The sequence below is a fragment of the Pagrus pagrus genome (assembly GCF_965226575.1).
Source record: "Pagrus pagrus genome assembly, chromosome: 13".
In the NCBI taxonomy this organism is placed as follows: domain Eukaryota; kingdom Metazoa; phylum Chordata; class Actinopteri; order Spariformes; family Sparidae; genus Pagrus; species Pagrus pagrus.
The window spans coordinates 30536927-30557358 of NC_140197.1; the positions used below are offsets into that span (position 1 = coordinate 30536927).

The 20432-nt window shown below is 42.2% G+C and overlaps 2 protein-coding genes across 3 annotated transcripts; both read right to left on the minus strand.

The window, feature by feature from the left end:
- Positions 1-1431: 1431 nt before the first annotated feature.
- spns1 (SPNS lysolipid transporter 1, lysophospholipid) lies at positions 1432-12581 on the minus strand. The gene is made up of 13 exons (XM_084371631.1): positions 12359-12581; positions 8720-8938; positions 7634-7699; positions 7171-7307; positions 6873-7024; positions 5600-5666; positions 5371-5513; positions 4858-5010; positions 4564-4753; positions 4399-4464; positions 4163-4261; positions 2607-2775; positions 1432-2445 (listed from the first exon to the last, which is right to left on the minus strand). The coding sequence occupies exons 2-13, from the start codon at positions 8928-8930 to the stop codon at positions 2375-2377; spliced, it is 1524 nt and encodes a 507-aa protein (XP_084227757.1). The 5' UTR covers positions 8931-8938; positions 12359-12581; the 3' UTR covers positions 1432-2374.
- A 1063-nt stretch (positions 12582-13644) lies between these two features.
- Positions 13645-20170, minus strand: nfatc2ip (nuclear factor of activated T cells 2 interacting protein). 2 transcript variants are annotated; one of them, XM_084372405.1, is made up of 9 exons: positions 20090-20170; positions 17566-17664; positions 16764-16824; positions 16559-16676; positions 16310-16390; positions 15500-15785; positions 15278-15422; positions 14219-14358; positions 13645-14090 (listed from the first exon to the last, which is right to left on the minus strand). In XM_084372405.1, the coding sequence occupies exons 1-9, from the start codon at positions 20159-20161 to the stop codon at positions 13929-13931; spliced, it is 1164 nt and encodes a 387-aa protein (XP_084228531.1). In that variant the 5' UTR covers positions 20162-20170; the 3' UTR covers positions 13645-13928. The 2 variants fall into 2 exon arrangements, with proteins under 2 accessions (XP_084228531.1, XP_084228530.1); XM_084372404.1 differs by having other exon boundaries at positions 16559-16688.
- Positions 20171-20432: the final 262 nt, after the last annotated feature.

Here is a 20432-nt window from a genome sequence, read left to right on the forward strand (position 1 = left end):
AGGAGGAGACGATGGCTGAGCCTGACTTTATATCATCAGGAGGAGACGATGACTGAGCCTGACTTTATATCATCAGGAGGAGACGATGACTGAAATTTACATTGAAAATTCCCCGTTCCAACTACCAAGTCCTGAACTTTTAAGCTTTGATTGAAGCAACAGAGGTGAGACTGAAGCTTTAACGTGGTTATTGAACAGTATTTTAGTTTTACATGAGAGAGCACTTGCAGGATGAGGACTGACTGGCTGTGTCGGTAAATGTGCGTCTGGTTAACCACAGCTCAAAGTGGAGCTTTACTATGAGAATCGTCCGGGTCGTCTCCCACACAGTGAATGAGGCAGTTTTTATTTTTTCAGGGTTGGAAACAACACAAAAACAAGCTGGTGTCAGTTTTGTTTGCCGTCACTGTGGTATTAAAGTCTCCTTGTTCTACTTCCTCTGATGTTCAGTTGGTGTTGGACTCTGTTCTGTTTGTGATCTGACAGGATCTCAAGGTGCAGCCTGGTTTTGGGGGGCGTCTGCTTCTTTGCAGATGATGTGGTTCTGTTCACCTCATCGACTTTCAGCACATTGGGAGAGATTTGCAGCCTCACAGCCATTAGTGCAGCCAGCACCTCCATGTCTGAGATTCTCTGCTGGAAAATGGTGAAGCTTGTGTATCTGAGGTCACCAGTGAAGGTATGAGCTTTAGCTTAGGCTGAAGACCTCAAACATCAGGATGGAGTTCAGAGTAGAGCTGCTGCTCCTTTGTGTCGATGAGAGACTGTTTACAACATTAATTAAATCATCCTTCCAGTCAGTTATTAGAAAATGAGACTTTTCCTTGTAAATATAGTTTCTTAAATCTCCCTTTTACATTTTTTTTTATGATTTCCCTTCTTGCCCAGGTCTCTGATCATATCGTCTGTTTTGAGTGCACATCTTTCATGTTTAAAGCAACGTTATGTAGAAATTGTTGCTTTAATGTTGCTTTAAATGCTTTTTCACACAAATAAAATAAACTTTAAATATGGTTTATGTACTTGGGACGTTTTGGACACTTGGTTTTGACTAACAGATGTTGAGTCGCTCAAGCTTAATTTTCTTATTTAGAAAATGTTGCTGGATTGTGGATTGATTTGGACAGGCTAGTTGTTTTATGCTAAGCTAAACTTAGCTAATAGGCTGCCCATTCAATCTGAGCATCCAACTCTGCAACAAGGAGGTCAAACTTTTCCTTTCATATGATATGAAGTCGAACAGACTACGACTGCTTTATGTGCCTCCGTTTTCCTTCTTGGCTTTGAATATAATAATCTTTAGATTCAAGTCTTTGCTGAAACTGGTCAAAGAGCAGACGTATTTTCTCCTCCGTCAGTAAAAATTCTGATTTCACATCGTTGTTCAAACACATTTCATTCACAATATCAGTGCAAACACACAAAAACATGTTACAAGTTAATTCTCGTTTAATAGTTCACAAAAAAGATTTGCTAAAATAATTTGAGGTTAAACAATTTTGATAATTAACATTCATTTAAAAGCTTGTTTTTCTTTTTTAAATAACCAACGTTAACAGGATATTTTCTGCTCGACTCGCTGAGGTGAATTGTGAAGCTGGTTTCTCGTCTCGGTCGACTCTGAAACCAGACTGAGCTCCGACCTGAGACCAAGAATGAAACAGAAACAGACCTGCAAGAAATAAAACGTCCCAGCTCTCCTTCAAATGCCAGAAACATTTTAAAATTAAAATAAAAACCTGCAGGAATGTTTTAAAAGTTAAACAGAATTAAAAAAAGGTACAGAATGAAGGAGTTTCTTCTTATTCTCTTTTGCATTGTTCTGGACGTTGATCATGAAGGTTAGTGTTATATTTAAAACTAGTTCAAACATATACAAACAGAAGGTTATGAAACTGATTAATAAAGCTGTCCTGTGAATAAAATCCCTCCAGGTTTGGGAGCACAGCCCGTCTTCGGTTGAGGATCTTTATGTTTCCGAGAGTGCCGACTGAAGTTAAGACAGTTTTTCTTTTTTCAGACGGTCGGGTCATTTCGCTCCTGAGTGTCGACTAAAACGGTAAAAACAACCTGACAGAGCAGCTTCAGTCGCTTCTCCTCACAGAGTCTCTTTCAACATCATGTCCACTCTGATAAACTCTCCAACGAGCCTCGTGTTGAGCTAAAAAAATAACATAAAAATGCAAAAGTTCCTCCAAAACGACGCCGTGTTCCCGAGCAAGGTAAAAATATAAAAGTTAAATTTAAAAAATAAACCCATCCTATAACTTTTCTGCATGGCAGATAATCCAATTAAAGTGTTTGCAGTCCTAAAAAAATTAAATAAAATAACCACAGGTGTGTGTTTGACTGGCTGAACCTCCGCCAGGCGTCCTCAGATCAGGACGCTGGACACCGGGACTCTGGTGGACCGGCCGCTTCTCGGCACGACAATCGGCTCGTCGTCTGTGAACAGACAGAAATGAGATGAACGTTTGAATCATTACTAAGAAATTAAGAAAATATCCTCCAAACACAGAAAAAAGATAGAAATATCTGTGACTGGAGTCCAATCATCCATGTAAACATTAAAGATGCTGTGCGACGGCTGTAGTTCAGTTAATAACCTGTTGGGACGTAGTTCTCGGCTCGATTGCGGTCTGCTTCGATGAACAGGGCGGTGGCGAGGAAGAAACCTCCACCGATGACGGCCACGAAGGAGCAGAGCAGCAGAGAGAGCTGCAGGGAGCGAAACTGCCAGAGGAACGAGTCCGTCTTCCTCAGAAAGTCCGAAACCTGAGAGGACACAGAGTAGAGAGAGGAGCTGAAACCTGCTGATACACACTGTAACTGAGTACATCTACTCAGTTACAGACCTGAGGTACTTGTAATGTGTTCGAGTCTTCTGTTAAAGCTACTTTCTACTTCTACTCCACTTCACGGTACTGAAACAGCTGACGGAGTAGAACTGTTTTGATTCTGCATATTTACGTGTTTCCTGTAGGAACAGGCGGACACAGACGGACTTGTTGCAGATATTAACTGGTGCTTGACACCCCCTGCCTGCAGCCAGCAGTCCTATGAGCCAGATCCCAGTCAATGCAGCCGAATGGGAACCAAACAGTCTTATCTGACGACAGGATATAAAGTGCTGAGCTGAGGTGGTCTTCTCCCCAGGTTCAGCTGCTTGGCCGACCCAGTTATCGTTTACTTTAGCATCAGGTGAAGCTTTACGTTCATCAGTTAACTCCACAAACTCCAGAGAGTCGAGGCCGAGCAGCTGGAGATTATTCATCCATGAAATATGGATAACACTAAAAATAAGAAACTGTTTCATTGAGCGCAAAATGAGTACACTCCCTCGAGTGCAGGAGGAGTCATCATTTTATTGTTTTCCAGGAATTAAACTGTGAAACACTATAAAGAAAAGCTCCAAGATGACTTCTACGGTCACTGTCGGGCCCGACTCTGGAGCATCGGTGAAAAGTACGTGATAAAAACACTTAACGTCCATTTTGATTTCATGGGAGCTTCAACAGAAAGGACTGAGACCTTCACAAGTGTACGCCTGTGTGTGTGTGTGTGTGTGTGTGTGTGTGTGTGTGTGTGTGTGTGTGTGTGTACACTTAAATGAACAGTTAGATGAGTAAACTAAATCCTGTGTGCGCCTCAGGCTCGGGGTGACATCACGTGATCGTCTCCACAGACTCTGAGGTGAGACTGTCGCCCTGTTCAGTTAACACCTGGTTAAAGCGCTGCATCGAACCAATTAACCTGTAGTCACATCACACATATCAACGCACGCTGCGACAGTTCTGCATGCATTTCTTTTCAAAATAAAAGCCTGAAGATGATCTAACAGCTGTTTGACATAATAATATCTCATGTGTGTCTCAGGTTTAATCCACATGCAGTTTTATAGAGCAGATTAAAAACTGTTTTTGTTTTCTGGAGGAACCGGTTTTCTTCAGTCAGCTACTCGGAAAAAACAGAAGCTGTGTTTCTCGTTTATGTGACAGTTAAAATCTGATTAGATCAGATCAGTTAGATCTTCACTTTATTTCCCTTATTTAAGTTACTTCCTCCAATGGAAATTACATGATGTATTTTATATCTCTGTAGCATCTAAATATTACTAATGACTGACGGGATCTTTCTTATATTCCTCAGTTAAGTGACATACCACTCCGATGAGGTACGGACTTCCTGCGTCTCCCAGCAGATGTGAGATGACGATCTGAAAAGCCTCGGCTGTGGAGCGACGAGTGGGAACGACGACGTACTGAAAAACAACCAGAACAAAGTTTCATGAAACAAAATGAAAGGTTTGATTTAACTTATGACAACAGAAAGATGATTCATGTACACTAAATATTAAAGATCTGAAGTGTTCTCCAGCTTGTGAGGAGGGATTCTCACCAGCAGTATATCAGCCACGATGGCCCAGTTCATGGACAGGAACGTCTCTCCGAGGAAAATAAAGACCTGAGGTGGTTCAGAAGGGGAACACGTCGCACTTAAAGCTCAAATCTCAACATTTTAACAGTTTAACATTCAGTGACGCCGACGAGAGGAAGAACTCACGTATGTGGCGATGGTGCTGGCCTGAGCGAACACGATGGCCAGGTAGAGGAAAGGTGCTGAGAGGAGCAGACCGGCAGCACACACCAGCGGGTCGGCTCTGGGCGTCCTCGACCTCAACTTCCGACTCACCTGCACGCCGCTGGCCACGCCCAGAACACCTGTGATGCAGGTGATGGCCCCGAAGATCAGACTGTTGGAGGAGAAACGGAGCCAGGGAAGATGGTGGAGTTAATTTCTCACCTCCAGGGATGAACATGAAGCTGCTCTGCTGCAGGTTAAGCACACATATGTTACCTGTCTGATGCGGCGCAGTTTCCCTCCACACACGGATCTCTCTCCCCGGTGAAGACGGCGGCTCTGAAGAGGAAGGTTGGAGCCCAAAGAGCCAGGGAGCCGGTGACAAACGCCACCGCTGTGAAGCCGAAGGTCGACAACACGAAGCTGTAGCTGCAGGAGAGAAAACAGGGACGCACGTCAGACACTTCATTATCAGGCTAACTGGAGTAAACAGTAAGTCACGTTAGTTTAGTTCAGTTTCTCTTCATCTGAAGCTCTTCACAGGGAAAAAGTACAAAGAATCTGCCAAAGGAAAACGTCCTCATGACAGATTTCTAGGTGATTGTGTCTTAAATTAAAGCTACAATTAATTTTCTTTCTCTGTTGATTCTGGCGCCTGTGCACAGAAGCAGTATGAGCTCCTCCTGTCGTAAAGATCTTGATCTGCTGCTTCATGCACTGAAAGCAGACTCAATATATTTAAATCACTGTCTGCAGGACGCGTGAACTCTTTAGTGAAGCTGAACGTACTTCTTGCTGAGAGCCAGCAGGTCCATCAGCCAGCTGGTCTGGTGCAGGTGATGCTCGGGTCGAGCCTCCACAGCTCCTCTTTTAGGCTCCTTGATCACGAACAGCAGCAGCAGCACCGCGATCAGTCCCAGACCAGGAGTCACCTGAGGAGAGGAAACACACACATCGTCCATCAGCACCGATCCACACGTTTCACAACAGATCTGTGTTTTTAAAAAGTGAGACTCACCCGCAGAGCCCAGTGCCAATCCTTCGCCAGGCTACCGACCTGTGAGCCCACGATGTATCCAAGACCGCTGAGAAAAAGACAAGAAGGTCAGAGGAACACTTCCTGTGTTCAAGTGTTCATTCACACTGTTGTTTATCCCTCAGTGAGGACAGAAGACACCGAACAGAGGCCGACACCACAGTGTTTTTATCATGGAAGAGGAACTAAATATCAAAGTCAATGAAAGTCATAATTTGAAAAAGGAGACATCATCTCCTCCCTCCATGCTGATGGAAAGTGATCCAAACTCCAAAGTTTTAATGGAGTTTGGAGTATTTGTTTTTTGTTTTCCCATTTTAAATCAAGTCTCCAGCTGCTTCAGTTGTTCAGCAGAATGCTGCAACTCTGTTTTACTGTGAAGCTCTGAGCCTGACTTTATATCATCAGGAGGAGACGATGGCTGAGCCTGACTTTATATCATCAGGAGGAGACGATGGCTGAGCCTGACTTTATATCATCAGGAGGAGACGATGGCTGAGCCTGACTTTATATCATCAGGAGGAGACGATGACTGAGCCTGACTTTATATCATCAGGAGGAGACGATGACTGAGCCTGACTTTATATCATCAGGAGGAGACGATGACTGAGCCTGACTTTATATCATCAGGAGGAGACGATGGCTGATATTACTTTTGGGGTGAACTGCTCCTTTAACAAACTCTCAGCAGCATTTACAAAAGACGTCTCATCACCAGCACAAAAGAGAACACTTAGTTTAAACTGCACATTTAAAGCAAAGTTAAAGTGCTTTTAAGTAAAACTGCAACAAAAAGATACATAAAATCCAAAACACAAAAAATAAAACAAGATAAATGAAAAGTGTGTCACCAGAACAATTACAGGCTGTTTAATGTATTACTGTAATAAACTGTAATTTAACGTGCGCTCTAATGATGCAAATAAACAAAAACAATAATAACATTTTGAAATGGATTTGCTGCATCTTCTGCTTCAACAGTTACAGCTTCTGTTTCACTGTTGAAACTGGATCAGCTGGTTTGTGGCGACCGAGCGTTCAAACAATATCATTCTTTCATTTTTATCTGTCAGCGTCGGCTCGTCTCATCGTTGTGAAGCAGAAGCAGCCAAACATTGAATTGTTCCCTCACTGGGAGGAAACGTGAGGCAGGATTAGACCAAACACACCACCGACTCACTCCAGGCTCCAAACAGGCCGATAACAGGGACCTTCATTATTATTATTATTATTGTTATTATTATCATAAACCCACCTGCCGACAGGAATGGCGAAATAAAAGATGGAGAGCATGTTCGTCCTCTTTCCCTTCACGTAGAGGTCGGCGATGATGGTGGGAGCGATGGTGGAGTAACTGGCCTCGCCGACTCCGACCAGACCTCGAGTCAGCAGCAGGACCCAGAAGTGCTGCGAGAGGAAAAAACACAGGCAGGAGGATTTAAATGCATCAAATTTAAACTTTCACACAAGGCGAGTTAACTGTGTTTTCGGGTCACTGTGGTTCAGTATTTCAGGAAATGGTGTCAGAACAGGAAAAGCAGCATGTGACTCACCTCTCTGGGGGTGTAGGAGCTGGCGAGAGTCACCAGAGACCAGAAAGAGATGCCGACGCTCATGATGATCTTCCTGTTGTACCTGTCGCCCAAGTAACCAAAGACCGGAGCCAGGAACATGTAGCTGCAGATAAAAACTGGAAACAAACAGGAAACTCTGAGACTGGACCCGGATCCCACCTGGATTTATTTACATGATTATTTACATACATTCATGCACACAGGACCAAAATGATCAGACACAACCGGCCCAGCTCACTGCAGTCTGTGTTCACAGTCAACTGTGCAAATTTCACAACATTTTGAAATCATTACTCTCCTGGAATCGATCCCAGCAGAATAAAAAGACTAATCCATCATTTAGGAGTAAAAACAAACACAAGACCGACTGCACAGAACAGACTGGATCCAAATCAGCTGTTCTGACGCGTCACATTCCTGATTTATAGATAATTCTTCTTACCTGTTTGGAGTAATCCAGACTTCCCATCATCAATCCCAAAATACTGCTCGATGTCGGGGAGAACACCTGCAGGACGATCAGTTTAATGACAAGAAATTAATAAGAATTTAATTCGATGATTCATTTTTTCATTCAAAAATGTCAAATTTTCTGTTTCAAGATTCAAAACGCTTCAATAACCCTTTTTAGGGAAATTTGATTTTGTTTCCGTTTCTTTTTCCATTGTTAGTTCAGTTTCTATTGAACTGAATATCTTTAAGACTTCTGGTTGGACATTTGAAGAGTTTTCTTCTGTCACTTATTTGAGCTGCAGCCGGTCTGAACATGCCGGTCAGGAGAGTTCTGGTTTGTTTTTTTCGCTGTAAAAGTTCTTTATTCATTCAACAGCGTCACACAGCGTCACACAGCGTCACACAGCGTCACACAGCGTCACACAGCGTCAGCGGCTCCATGGCCACGTTATTTAACACAATTTCCCTCACAGGAACCAAAAAAGTATCTCTGATTCTGATCGCTGACAAAAATCATCTTTACTTATACTCTAACATCGAACTCTTGAACGTAGTCGACCACTAAAACGTGTCAAAGCAGGAGCGTTTCCAAGAAAAATATTTGGAAAGGTTTAAACTTCTTTTAAATGTAATGAATTCTGATTATGTTTTTCTGATTATTGAAAAGGGTCCACGTTATTTTTTACAGGGCCCATAATGTCAAAATATTTGCCTTAAAAATTTCATGTTTCCTAAAAAATAAATGTATTTGGTACAAAATCTGTGGAAAATAAAACAAATGTTCTGATTAACTTCCCGTCTTTACTCGTCAGATCAACATGTAAGAGTTCAAATGTGTCTAAGGTCAAAGCACTTAATTCATCATATATAAAATAATTATGTTTTTAATAATAAGTTCATAAAGCTTTTAAAGGAGATTTCTATTGTCCCTTCAGTCTGTAAAAATTATCTTTACAGGAAATGAATAAGAAATATTAATGATTGCATTTTCTCGTGCTCAAACATCCGCCTGGACTCATGTTTAATATGTAATGACCTCTAACGAGCGTACGTGACGGTGTGGGAGGTGTCGTACCTGCCACGGTGAACCGGTCCATGTAGTTGAGCAGGTTGATGTAGCAGAGGATGAAGACGGTCAGCAGGGCTCGGACACTCGACACCCCGCTGGGGGACTCCTCCTGCGACCTCTGACCCTCCGCCGCCCCGCCATGCTCCTCCGCACCCTCCGCCTCGCTGTCATCGGAGAAGAACGGCGTCGAGTCCGACGTGGGCTCGCCCAGAGACATAGCCGCGGCTGAGGGGGAGGAATGATTGAATAAATGTTCTTTAATTATCAAAAGAATCATTTACTTTGTTTTATTGCTTGTTTTCAGCTGAAGTTGGTGTTTCTGTTATTTGTTCTCTCTGATTTTGCATCAAACACAGATCACGTCAGTGGTTAAAACTGTTTTCTAAAAGGAAAACCGTCTTCATATTCCATATTTTATAAATGATCAACAGATAATCGACTGTTAAGAAACTGCTTAAAACTTGCATCAGCAGTTTGAGACAAAAGTAACAGATGAGCTTAAAAGATCAGTTCAATGTCTGCAGGAGAGAAAACTTTAATGAGGAGCTGCTTCAGAGCAAAGAGGTGAAGAAGATCATGAGTTCAGAAGAGGAAGAGGTCGAGAAAGGAGAAGCCGTGATGAACGTGACTTCGGTGAAACTTCAGTCATGTGATCAGTCCGACGTGTTCCTCAGATTTGATGACATCGGGTCGAAGACGATCAGCTGATCTGGTCGTTTCAGACTTCATCGTCTTCTGTTAAAGGACTCAGGATGGTTGTTTTATAGTTTTTACATTGCTCAGTGAACTCATCTTGAACTCGTGTTATACGCCTGATTGTTTTATTTGTCCGTTCTGTTGACCTTCATTTTCTCTTCCTCTGTTTGTGAAGCACTTTGTTCACCTCATGCTGCTACAGAACTGGATCTGGTGGTGAAGGTTCACCATCAGACTGGATTCCTGTCTTTAATCCTCACACACACACATAAATCATCTCCTGACACCTGCAGTCACAGATGAAGCATGTTGTCTTACAGCACAGTTCCTCTGAAGATGGAAAGTCGCTGATTTTCTGACGTTATCAGCCGGTAATGATTAACTTCTGTCTGAACTCGGCGCCGGCACATAGATCAAACACTTAAGGTCAATTCCTGAAGGAGAGAAGCACTCAGGCAGAGCAGCTGACAGGATTCAGTCCAAAACTATTCTTCTCTTAATTAAATCACCTGATTTGTAAAAAACTATAAATGATCTTATCTTTTAAATATTTATAATCCCCTGTGGAGGTTATCGGACCTTCACCCATCACAAATTCTCTCTTTGTATTTGCTTAATGTTTGGGTTGTTTTGGTTTTTGACATTTTTATTTTATTTCTATTTTAATCATTTGATTCACTTAAGTGATTTTTTTTAGATCATAAATAAACAAAATGCTTTTGTACAGTTTCTTAAATATAAATATCTGTTGGCTTTCCTAGTTTTCTGTGACAGTAAACTGAATATCGTTGGGTTGGTCAGACAGAACGAGATGAGACACCTGAAGACGTCATCTTGGACTCTGGAAGACGCCGATGGACATTTTTTTTTACTAGTATATGACATTTTACTGAGCAAATAATCAATTTATTGCTCAAGAATATAATCAATTCTATCGCTGCAGCCATCGTCCTGCTCAGACGAGATCGATGATCTAATAAATACTCAGTGATGTCATTGTTTTTATGAGTTTTCAAAATCACATGTTAAAAAGTTAAACTCATGCCCATCCCACTGAGCCGAACAGATTTCTGTCCGCTGCTGTGAAGCTTTCTGATTTTCTTCACTTTCACATGAAATGATTATATTAAATTATTAGGTTTATTCTATTAAGATTTGGCCAGTAAACACAGAGAAAAGACAGACGATGACACGAGAAGAGAGCTGCATGTAAAGAGTGACTCACTCACACATCTTGATCTTTGCCTCCTTCACAAACTCACCTGATTGATCAGGGGGCTCTCAGTGTCAGTGTCACTGATCAAAAGCTCATTAATCCACACGACAGCTGCAGAATGACAATAAACAAATAAGGAAATCCTGCAGCTCTGTTGTCTCATGAACTGTTCAGGGACTCACGCGGTGTGTCTGCACGAGTAAATAATAAGACGCCACGGCTAAAAATACCATCAGCCCGCCCGAGTGTTGGGTGCCACTCAGAACTCCATTCAGAATTCTGCCACTTTTACGCACCTTTGTTTCCAACAAGCGTAACTTTACGTTCTGACTGTTGAGAAGTGACTTGTTACGTTTTAACAGCTCTGCTGATAAAGTAGGCAGATACATTAACTTTAAAAAGCTCTAGCACAGAGAGAAAGATGCTCCAAGCTCGATATATGTGATACATGACGGAAGACGTTTAAGAGAACTGCCAATAAATTTGGCCAAAAAAAAATGAACAAAGGCAATAAAAAGCTTTGTATTTCAAAAGAAATGACTAGCAGAGAAAGACTGGCAGCCCAGATCCCATTCAGAATTTTGTCAGTTTTAGGTACTTCGCTTTGCAACATATACAATGTTAATTTTTGACTGTTGAAAAATGAGCCCTTATGTTTTAACGGGATTCCTGATAAATTCGGCAGATACGTTTAACTAAAAAAACAAACACTAGTGCACCGAGAAAACGGTGCCCCAAACCTGTCCAAACTCAACTTCCTGTAGTCCTTTGTTAGCTTTTTACAACCGAACTTCACAACGCACCTGCTGCAATAAATGACACAAGACATTTAATGGACCGTCTGAAAAGTTCGGCAGAAATGTGAAAAGGATAACCAAAAGTTTAGACTTCAAAAGAAATGGCTGTCAGGGAGAGGACGGCACACCAGATTCCATTCAGAATTCTGTCGGTTTAACGAACCTCTCTTTGTAACAAATGCAGCGTTAATTTCTGACTGTTAAGAAATGACCTGTTTCGTTTAAAGGGGTCTTTTGATAAATTCGGCAGAAGATTAAGAAAGATAACCAGAAGCGTTAACGTTATATTGTAAAAGAAATGACTGGCACGGAGAGAACGGCACACCAGATTTCATTCAGAATTCGGTCAGTTTAACGAACCTTGTTTCGGAACAAACGTAACGTTAGTTTTTAATCGTTGGAGAATGACATGGGACATTTTAAAGGATCCTTCTGATTAATTCGGCAGTCAAGCCGGGTGATTAAAAGCACTTTGGCACAGAGGAAACGCTTCTCCAGACTCCATTCAGGAGTCTGTAAATTGTATCTACCCCGAACAAACAAACTGCGACTGTAAAACGGTCTTTTGATAAATGACACGAGTTGACTTAAGCATCTTCTGTAGTCGGAACCTTTATTAAATTGTCTGCAGCGCTTTTTATCGACGACGGTTTGATACAAATCATCTTAAAGGAATATGAGGTAGTGCGTAGTAAGAAAGCTAAAGCAACGCTAAATTTGCAGTGTTTTGAGTTGAGTTTGGCGTGATTCTGCCTGTGTAACGAGAAGACACAGGCGCAGAGTTCATCAAACCTTTAGCTTCATGAGCCTTTGGGAGGAGACGTTAACGCGATGGTTATATTTCACTATAAATGTGGCGCTTCATTGTTCCGCTAACTCGCGCTAAGCTAGCGGCTGACAGTGCGCCGCTACGAGCCTGCTGTTCGTGTTGTTTACCTCGGAGGATGAGTCAGGGCTGACGCTTCTGTCTTCTTTCTGCACCGCCCGAAGCTTTTCTCCGTCACACACACTTTTCACAGCAGATTAAAACCCATCCTGGTGCTTCGCGATTAAAAGTCGTCCCGTGAACAGCGTCTGCGGGACCCCGCTGAATCAAACTGGGTGTTTACTGCCGGACAGCTCGCAGAAGACAACTCTTCTGTGCCGCCGCCATGTTGGATCCGACTGAACTTCCGCTCCGCAGCTCACATGACTTTGATCAGTGGGTCACGTGACGTCATCAAGCGGTTAGCTAATCGAGGGATGTTTACAAATGAAGTACCCGTTACTTTACTGTTAGAGTAGTGGAAGTCAGCTGAGTACAGTTACTCAAGTACTCACTACAGGTACAGCCTCGATGTACTCGAGTATTTAAATTTTATATCAGTGTTTACTTTCTCTACATTTTACATTTCTACTCCACTACATTTATATGACCGGTATAGTTACTAGTTACGTTTTCAGCTAATGTTTTGCTTTAAATACTTGTGGAATCAAGTACCCAAAAGCTGTGGTGTATTGTAATTAAGTACATTTACTCAAGTATTGAGGTACTTTAACATGAGTATTTCCATTTCCTGCTGCTTTACACTTCTACTCCATTACATCTACATTTTCATCCAAAACTTGTAGATTCAAGTAGCCAAAAGGAGTCAAGGAATGTAACTAAGTACATTTACTCAAGTACTGTACTTAAGTACAACTTTAAGTTTCGTGTAATTGAGTATTTCCATCTCCTGCTACTTTATACTTCACTACATTTTGGAGACAATATTTGTACTTTTTACTCCACTACATTTATATGACATGTAAGTTACTAGTTACATATTTGGCTAAAACATTTCAACCAAAGTTTATGAAGGTGATAAACTGTTGTAGAATCAAGTACCCAAAAACTGTGGTGGATTGTAACTAAGTACATTTACTCAAGTACTGTACTTAAGTACAATTTTGCGGTACATTAACTTGTACTTTTGATACTTAAGTACATTTAATATTAGATACCGTCAGACTTTTACTCGGGTAACTTTTACTTCCACCAAAGTAATATTTTAACACAATATCTCTACTTGTACTCGAGTATGACTGATGGGTACTTTTTACATCACTGAATAAAACCACATGTACTTGAGTAAGATTTTGAATGCAGGACTTTTACCTGTAATGGAGTATTTTAATATGTAGTCCTGTTACTTTAGTTACTGAATGATTCTTCCTCCAGTCGCAGACTCAGTATCACCTCAGAGTTTTCTCACAGAGTAACTTGTACTCCTTTTATTAGAATTATCAGTAACAATAAAAAGAACGTGCTATCGTACAGTCACACAACATTAAAATAAGTTTACAGTTGTACTTTGAATCTCAAATGTTTTCTTTACATTTCATTTGAATAGTGTCTAAAAATATAATCCTGTTTCTGAGAGCTGTCGGCTCTTTGTATTCAACTTTACAAATAAGGTGACTTTTACAAATCAAGTAACTGAACAGTTTTTACATGAAGCTGAAGTTTTCAAATGAGGTCGAAGGTTTAAATCCAAACTTCGATGATGTCTCCGTCCTCCATGTCGAGCTGAGCCGGCGTCTGGCTGTGCGTCACTTTGCAGCCGTCGAAGTGGAAGCGGACCGTCCTCTGAGCTCTGGTGGACATCTTGGACAGATACTGGGAGAAGATGGAGCCCAGCGGGGCGTCCTGAAACACACACACACACACACACACACACACACACACACACACACAATGACATCATTAGTTTGTGTGCTGCTGCTGAAACAAACATAAAGCTGACGATGGAGTGAAGAAGAAGAAACATGACGAACTCTGTGCAGAGAGAACTCCTGAGAAGAGTCTCGGTCTTTGCTCTGCAGCCTCACAGTGATGCTGCCGTCGCCGCCGCCGCCGCCACCGCCACCGCCACCGCCATCTTTACTTTTATCCTCTGCTGCCATGACAACACATTCTGTACAAGAAAAAGATGAACAACAGTTTAAACTGATCTGAAAAGATGTTATGCTGCTGCACGAGCTTCTCTCCTGCAGACTGATCACAGCAGACGAGCTGCATGGAGACATCTGATGTTTAAATCATCTCCAGCTGCTTCAGTTGTTCAGCAGAATGCTGCAACTCTGTTTTACTGTGAAGCTCCAGAAATGTTCTGTGGACTACGAGACTTCAGCTGACTGACGGACACGTCTAAACAGGTCAGGCTAACACCAGCAGCTGAAGTATAAGACTTAGTCACCACACCTACTGTACAGAATCCCTGTTTTTCAGCTCTGGTTGGTTGAGAAAGTTGCCTGCTTGGATCTGAAATGTCGCAGTTGCTGTCGACTGAACACATTTCACTGTAACTACTTTATTAAAGACAAAAAGGTCCCAATGAACAACTTGTTCCATGGAGCCGGACGGATTAACCAGCAGTGTGAAGCTACAAACTGCAGATCTGTTGTGGACTCGTTAAAGTCCAATAAGAAGTGATGTGACGGCTGCTTTCTGTGATGTTGTGACCCGGACCAACACTGCTGGGATGCAGCTGAGGGATGCGGTCGAGAACAACACTTTAGTTCCCTCTGGTGGTGTGAAGAAAAACATCACACGCACAAAATAGAAAAGAAATCAGGTCAACTGGATAAATTCTGTATACACAGGAAGAGCCGTTCATTACTGTTGTTTTCGTTGTTTGTTAACAAACTCTAAGAAAACGAAGGATGACTTTCACTGATGACTGAAAATCCACAGCTTGATTTACATGATAACAACTTTAATGACAACTGAGCTGAAGAAGCCCTGAGATGTGGCTGACAGCTTCAGAAACAGTCAGTTGGACCTTTTAGCCTCATATGAACAGTTTGAGTGAACTCGTGTGTCACGTGACTCACCGATGATGTCAGCGATGCCGAGGCCGAGCTCGCCGATGGTCGAGTCTGTGGGGAGCTCCACCTCCTCCCTCATCAGCAGGAGGCAAGGAGGAGGAACGTTCAGGATGACGGACAGCTCGGCCAACACGTAACTCAGAGGTGTCGACTGAAAACACAAATCAGCCGTCAGTCAAACATAACGATGACATCATCCTATAACTTAATGTCTTTAAAGGGACGCACCGACAGCACCGGGATCTTGTGGACGTCCGTCCGGCAGCGGATCTTCAGGGGGATCTCTCTGACCGAGGAGCTGTACGGAGAATCCTGACCTCCAGAGACGGGGTTCGAGACGATGACATCATCATCGTTAGAGTTTGTGATGATGACGACATCGTCGTCGTTTGAGTTCATGATGATGACATCATCGTCGTTTGTGGATCGGCGACCTTTGCGGCGCCTGGTCCTGCTGTTCTGAGGTTCAGGAGACATGAGGGAGCTGACGGCCCGCAGCTTCCTGTCGATCTCACTGAGGAGACAAACAAACACACAAGAGGGTTTTTATACATGTAAACATCTGATCAGTGACCGGTCACCGGGATTAAAACATTTCAGGAGGCAATGAAGCGAATACAATCAGATAATTCAAAATAAATCAATGTTAATTAAAATGGAACAAAATACTAATATACCAACATTAGACAAAATTTTGAGAAGCGGTTTAAAAAATATTTATATTTTTTACACCTGCAAAAATGGTACAGGTAGAGATGATAACACAACTTATTACTCTCAGTTTTCTATCATTATTTTTATTTATGTCCAGTAATCTTTCTTCATGTCTGAAGCACTTTGAGCTTCATCCAGTCCATAAATAAAATCTTCATAATTATCAACCTAACTGTTTTTTGTCTTCTTGTATCAGATAGAACAGCTGAAGATCGTCATGGTGGGATGAGAGAGAAGAGGGAGGACATGCAGCAGAGGACACAGCCTGCTGATCCACTGGGACGCCACATTATCACTACAACGGAGCAAAGAGTCCAGACTCACCTGATCTTCTGTTTGACCCGTCTGGACTGTTTCTGGACCGGACTCTCTGGAGGAGGAGGAGACGGGCAGCGAACAGCTTCTCTGAAATAAAAGAGAGAAAACAAAGAAAAAAGGATTCATGTGAAATTAATCTTTGACTTTGAGCAGAGGAGGACGTGAGTGAAACCAAACCTGGAGAAATCGATGACTCATAATGGATCAGAGCTCATTCTGTTGAGATGACCCGGTTCTCTGAGCTTCTCTACTTACGGCTCTGTTTTCTTCTTCGTGTGTTCTGCTTCGTCCTCCTCAGAGTCACTGAGTCTCAGAGGAGCAGCAGCTGCTGACGACCGTCCTCGAGATGAAAACTGTGGCCACAAACTGTCGTCTGAAACGTCGTCTGTTCAAAACACAAACAGTCAAACAGCATAAAAACACCTGAACATCAGTTCAAACTCTTTTGAACAGCTTTTACCTGTCGTTTCCTTTTCAGTGAACATGGCTGCCGTTGGCTTCAGCTGCAGACTGCTGCTCACCTGACAACACAAACACTTGTGATTAACAAGTATAATAATTCTAATTAACTTTATTCATACAGCACTTTTCAGAACAAAGTTACAAAGTGATGTACGTGGTTGAACCAGGATTAAATCATATCAGGAGGCAATGAGGCAAATCAATACAAATAAACGTGAAATAAATATTTCAGCAATAAAATATGACAGAAACAAAAATAATAAAATAGAGCGACATATTGGACATGTGTGCTAGCTTTAATAAAAAGTTTTTTTAAAAAGAGTTTTCTGATTCGACAGCCTCATCAGAGAGTTCAGGTCTGACGGGTCCCGACTGTTTATTCAGGAGCAGCAGAGTCCTGCCTGAGGCTCTGAGGCTCTGAGGCTCTGAGGCTCGTACAGGAGCAGATATTCAGCAAAATAACTGGAAGCAGAATCATGAAGTGCATCGAAGGTGATCAGCAAAATCTTAAAATCATTTCTAAAACTGAAATCATCTGTTTGTTTATAGCAGAGCAGCTGTGTTTTGTACCAGGAGAGGCGTGAGACTGTTTATTGGCTCAATAATGAATAAAATGAATTATAATATTCTAACTGTGACGACATTAAAGCATGAAAGATCCTTTTCAGATCAGGTTGTGAGAAAAAAAAAGAGCAGACTAAACCACCTTAATTACTTGTTTTGCAAATGAAAGTTGGTGTGAAACGTCTGCTAGTTGTATCAGAGTCTTCCTCACTGTTCTGGGATCAGTGTTTACTGACCTTGTTGGAGTAAACGGGCACCGGGACGATGGCTGACGGGTCGAGGATGCGTCTGCGTTTGGGCGGCGGCTTCACAGCCTGGAGGTCGCTGTCAGACACCTAAGGAACAGACAGAGGCTCTGCTGACATCTACAGAAGATATACACTCACTGGCCACTTTATTAGGTACACCTGTCCAACTGCTCGTTAACGCAAATTTCTAATCAGCCAATCACATGGCAGCAACTCAATGCATTTAGGCATGTAGATATGGTCAAGACGATCTGCTGCAGTTCAAACCGGGCATCAAAATGGGGAAGAAAGGTGATTTAAGTGACTTTGAACGTGGCATGGTTGTTGGTGCCAGACGGGCTGGTCTGAGTATTTCAGAAACTGCTGATCTACTGGGATTTTCACGCACAACCATCTCTAGGGTTTACAGAGAATGGTCCGAAAAAGAGAAAATATCCAGTGAGCGGCAGTTCTGTGGGCGCAAATTCCTTGTTGATGCCAGAGGTCAGAGGAGAGTGGCCAGACTGGTTCGAGCTGATAGAAAGGCAACAGTAACTCAAATAACCACTTGTTACAACCGAGGTATGCAGAAGAGCATCTCTGAACGCACAACACGTCGAACCTTGAGGCGGATGGGCTACAGCAGCAGAAGACCACACCGGGTGCCACTCCTGTCAGCTAAGAAAAGGAAACTGAGGCCACAATTCGCACAGGCTCAGCAAAATTGGACAATAGAAGATTGGAAAGACGTTGCCTGGTCTGATGAGTCTCGATTTCTGCTGCGACATTCGGACGGTAGGGTCAGAATTTGGCGTCAACAACATGAAAGCATGGATCCATCCTGCCTTGTATCAACGGTTCAGGCTGGTGGTGGTGGTGTAATGGTGTGGGGGATATTTTCTTGGCACACTTTGGGCCCATTAGTACCCATTGAGCATCGTGTCAACGCCACAGCCTACCTGAGTATTGTTGCTGACCATGTCCATCCCTTTATGACCACAGTGTACCCATCTTCTGATGGCTACCTCCAGCAGGATAACGAGCCATGTCATAAAGCGCGAATCATCTCAGACTGGTTTCTTGAACATGACAATGAGTTCACTGTACTCAAATGGCCTCCACAGTCACCAGATCTCAATCCAATAGAGCACCTTTGGGATGTGGTGGAACGGGAGATTCGCATCATGGATGTGCAGCCGACAAATCTGCAGCAACTGCGTGATGCTATCATGTCAATATGGACCAAACTCTCTGAGGAATGTTTCCAGTACCTTGTTGAATCTATGCCACGAAGGATTAAAGCAGTTCTGAAGGCAAAAGGGGGTCCAACCCGGTACTAGCAAGGTGTACCTAATAAAGTGGCCGGTGAGTGTACATCGTTTAAATCAATGATAGGTGCGTTCCTGAGGACTTCACTGTGAAAGTCTAACATGATCCACCAGTGATGTCGCTGTAGTTTGCTTATTAACCTGTTAACAGTAGAACTGAGCAGTATTATACTGCTGACTCAGTTTCACCTAAAACAACAGCTTCATTTAAATTCTCATATTTAACAAGCTGGAATCAGAGAAGTTTGACTTTTATTTTAATGAAACTGATTAAATGATTATCAAATTAGTTGGTGATTGATTTAATAGTTGACAACTAATCGACCAATCGCTGCAGCTCTATTAAACATCTCTCCAGGCTCAGTCACCAGTTTGTTCAGTCCAGTTAAATCAGAACAATGTAATCTAACACAACAACACCACAATAAATCCTCCATTCATGAAGGTTTTAATCTTCAGTTTGTGTTGAAACTGTTCAGAGAGCAGTTTATTTAAATATTTGTCATCTTGTATGTATTTGCAACACTCTCTTTAATGCAGTAAAGTTCAGTAACAACCAAACTACAGCCACAAAAATGACATTTATAGCTAAATCTCACAGTTTCAACCAAAACTGAGCCTTAAACTCGTTTTAACGTCAGGATGTATTTTCCTGACATGGCTGACTGCAGTGCCTCAGGTAAGAGGAACTATTTAAAAAGAGTAAACTGAGGGTAACGTTACATTTGTTGGTGATTACACCTGCTAACGTTACCGTTACCTTTAGGGAGCTAGCTTAAACGCTAACTAGCCAACTCTTTAAACGGAGTTCGGCGACACTCTTGCAATAACATTATAAGCACATCAAATTACAAAGTGTCGATCTGTGTTTACGAGGTTTTACTGGTGGTTCAATAAGTCACCATCTCATCACAACGAACTAAAAACGAAACCAAACTCCGCCGTCACCTCCAACCTGCAGGCTTTTATTTTGAAGAACCCTGATAGACTTTAAATTAACGGAGCTAACCTACGACTGATGCTAATGTTGTGTTTATCTGCTGTTAGCGGCAGTTTGTTCTGTTTCTCTGCCTTCCCGCCAAAACTGTTCGCTTTTTGTTGGCAGCGAGTTTAATTAAAACAACAGTACACTTGTTATTTCTGATCAAACTCAGTGATTAAGAGGTTTTTAACGGAGCGGAGCAGCAGATGTGTCAAACACTCACCGCTTCAGCCATGATGGTTTCCTTTCCGCGCGCTGCTGATGCGTTCAGGGACTGTGGGATAAAGTGAGTCATGAGCGGACTTTCCGTGATCTGCTGTTGCATTCAGGTACGATGGGAAAAGTCCAAAACACAAATTTAAGAGCAAGTCACGGTCACATAGACAAGTTAGTTACAGTCAGTGATGTAATGTAACTAAGTACATTTACTCACGTACTTCTAAATTGTACGTACTACTGTACTTGAGTAAATGTACTTAGTTACATTCCACCACCGCATGTAAATATGTGTATTATTTACTTTTTCCATTTATTTGATAACTTTAGTTACAATAATTCCCTCTGAG

Bases quoted from the DNA above. Each gene is read 5' to 3' on its own strand.
- spns1 (XM_084371631.1), bottom strand. From the start codon at position 8,930: ATGTCTCTGGGCGAGCCCACGTCGGACTCGACGCCGTTCTTCTCCGAT. The intron at 5,514-5,599 runs GTGAGTCTCACT...TCCTCTCCTCAG, and splicing joins ATTGGCACTGGGCTCTGCGG to GTGACTCCTGGTCTGGGACT. The intron at 2,776-4,162 runs GTATGTCACTTA...GTGTCCTCTCAG, and splicing joins GTCCGTACCTCATCGGAGTG to GTTTCGGACTTTCTGAGGAA.
- nfatc2ip (XM_084372404.1), bottom strand. From the start codon at position 20,161: ATGACTCACTTTATCCCACAGTCCCTGAACGCATCAGCAGCGCGCGGA. The intron at 17,665-20,089 runs GTGAGTGTTTGA...TCTGTTCCTTAG, and splicing joins AAACCATCATGGCTGAAGCG to GTGTCTGACAGCGACCTCCA. The intron at 16,391-16,558 runs GTAAGTAGAGAA...CTTTTATTTCAG, and splicing joins ACGAAGAAGAAAACAGAGCC to AGAAGCTGTTCGCTGCCCGT.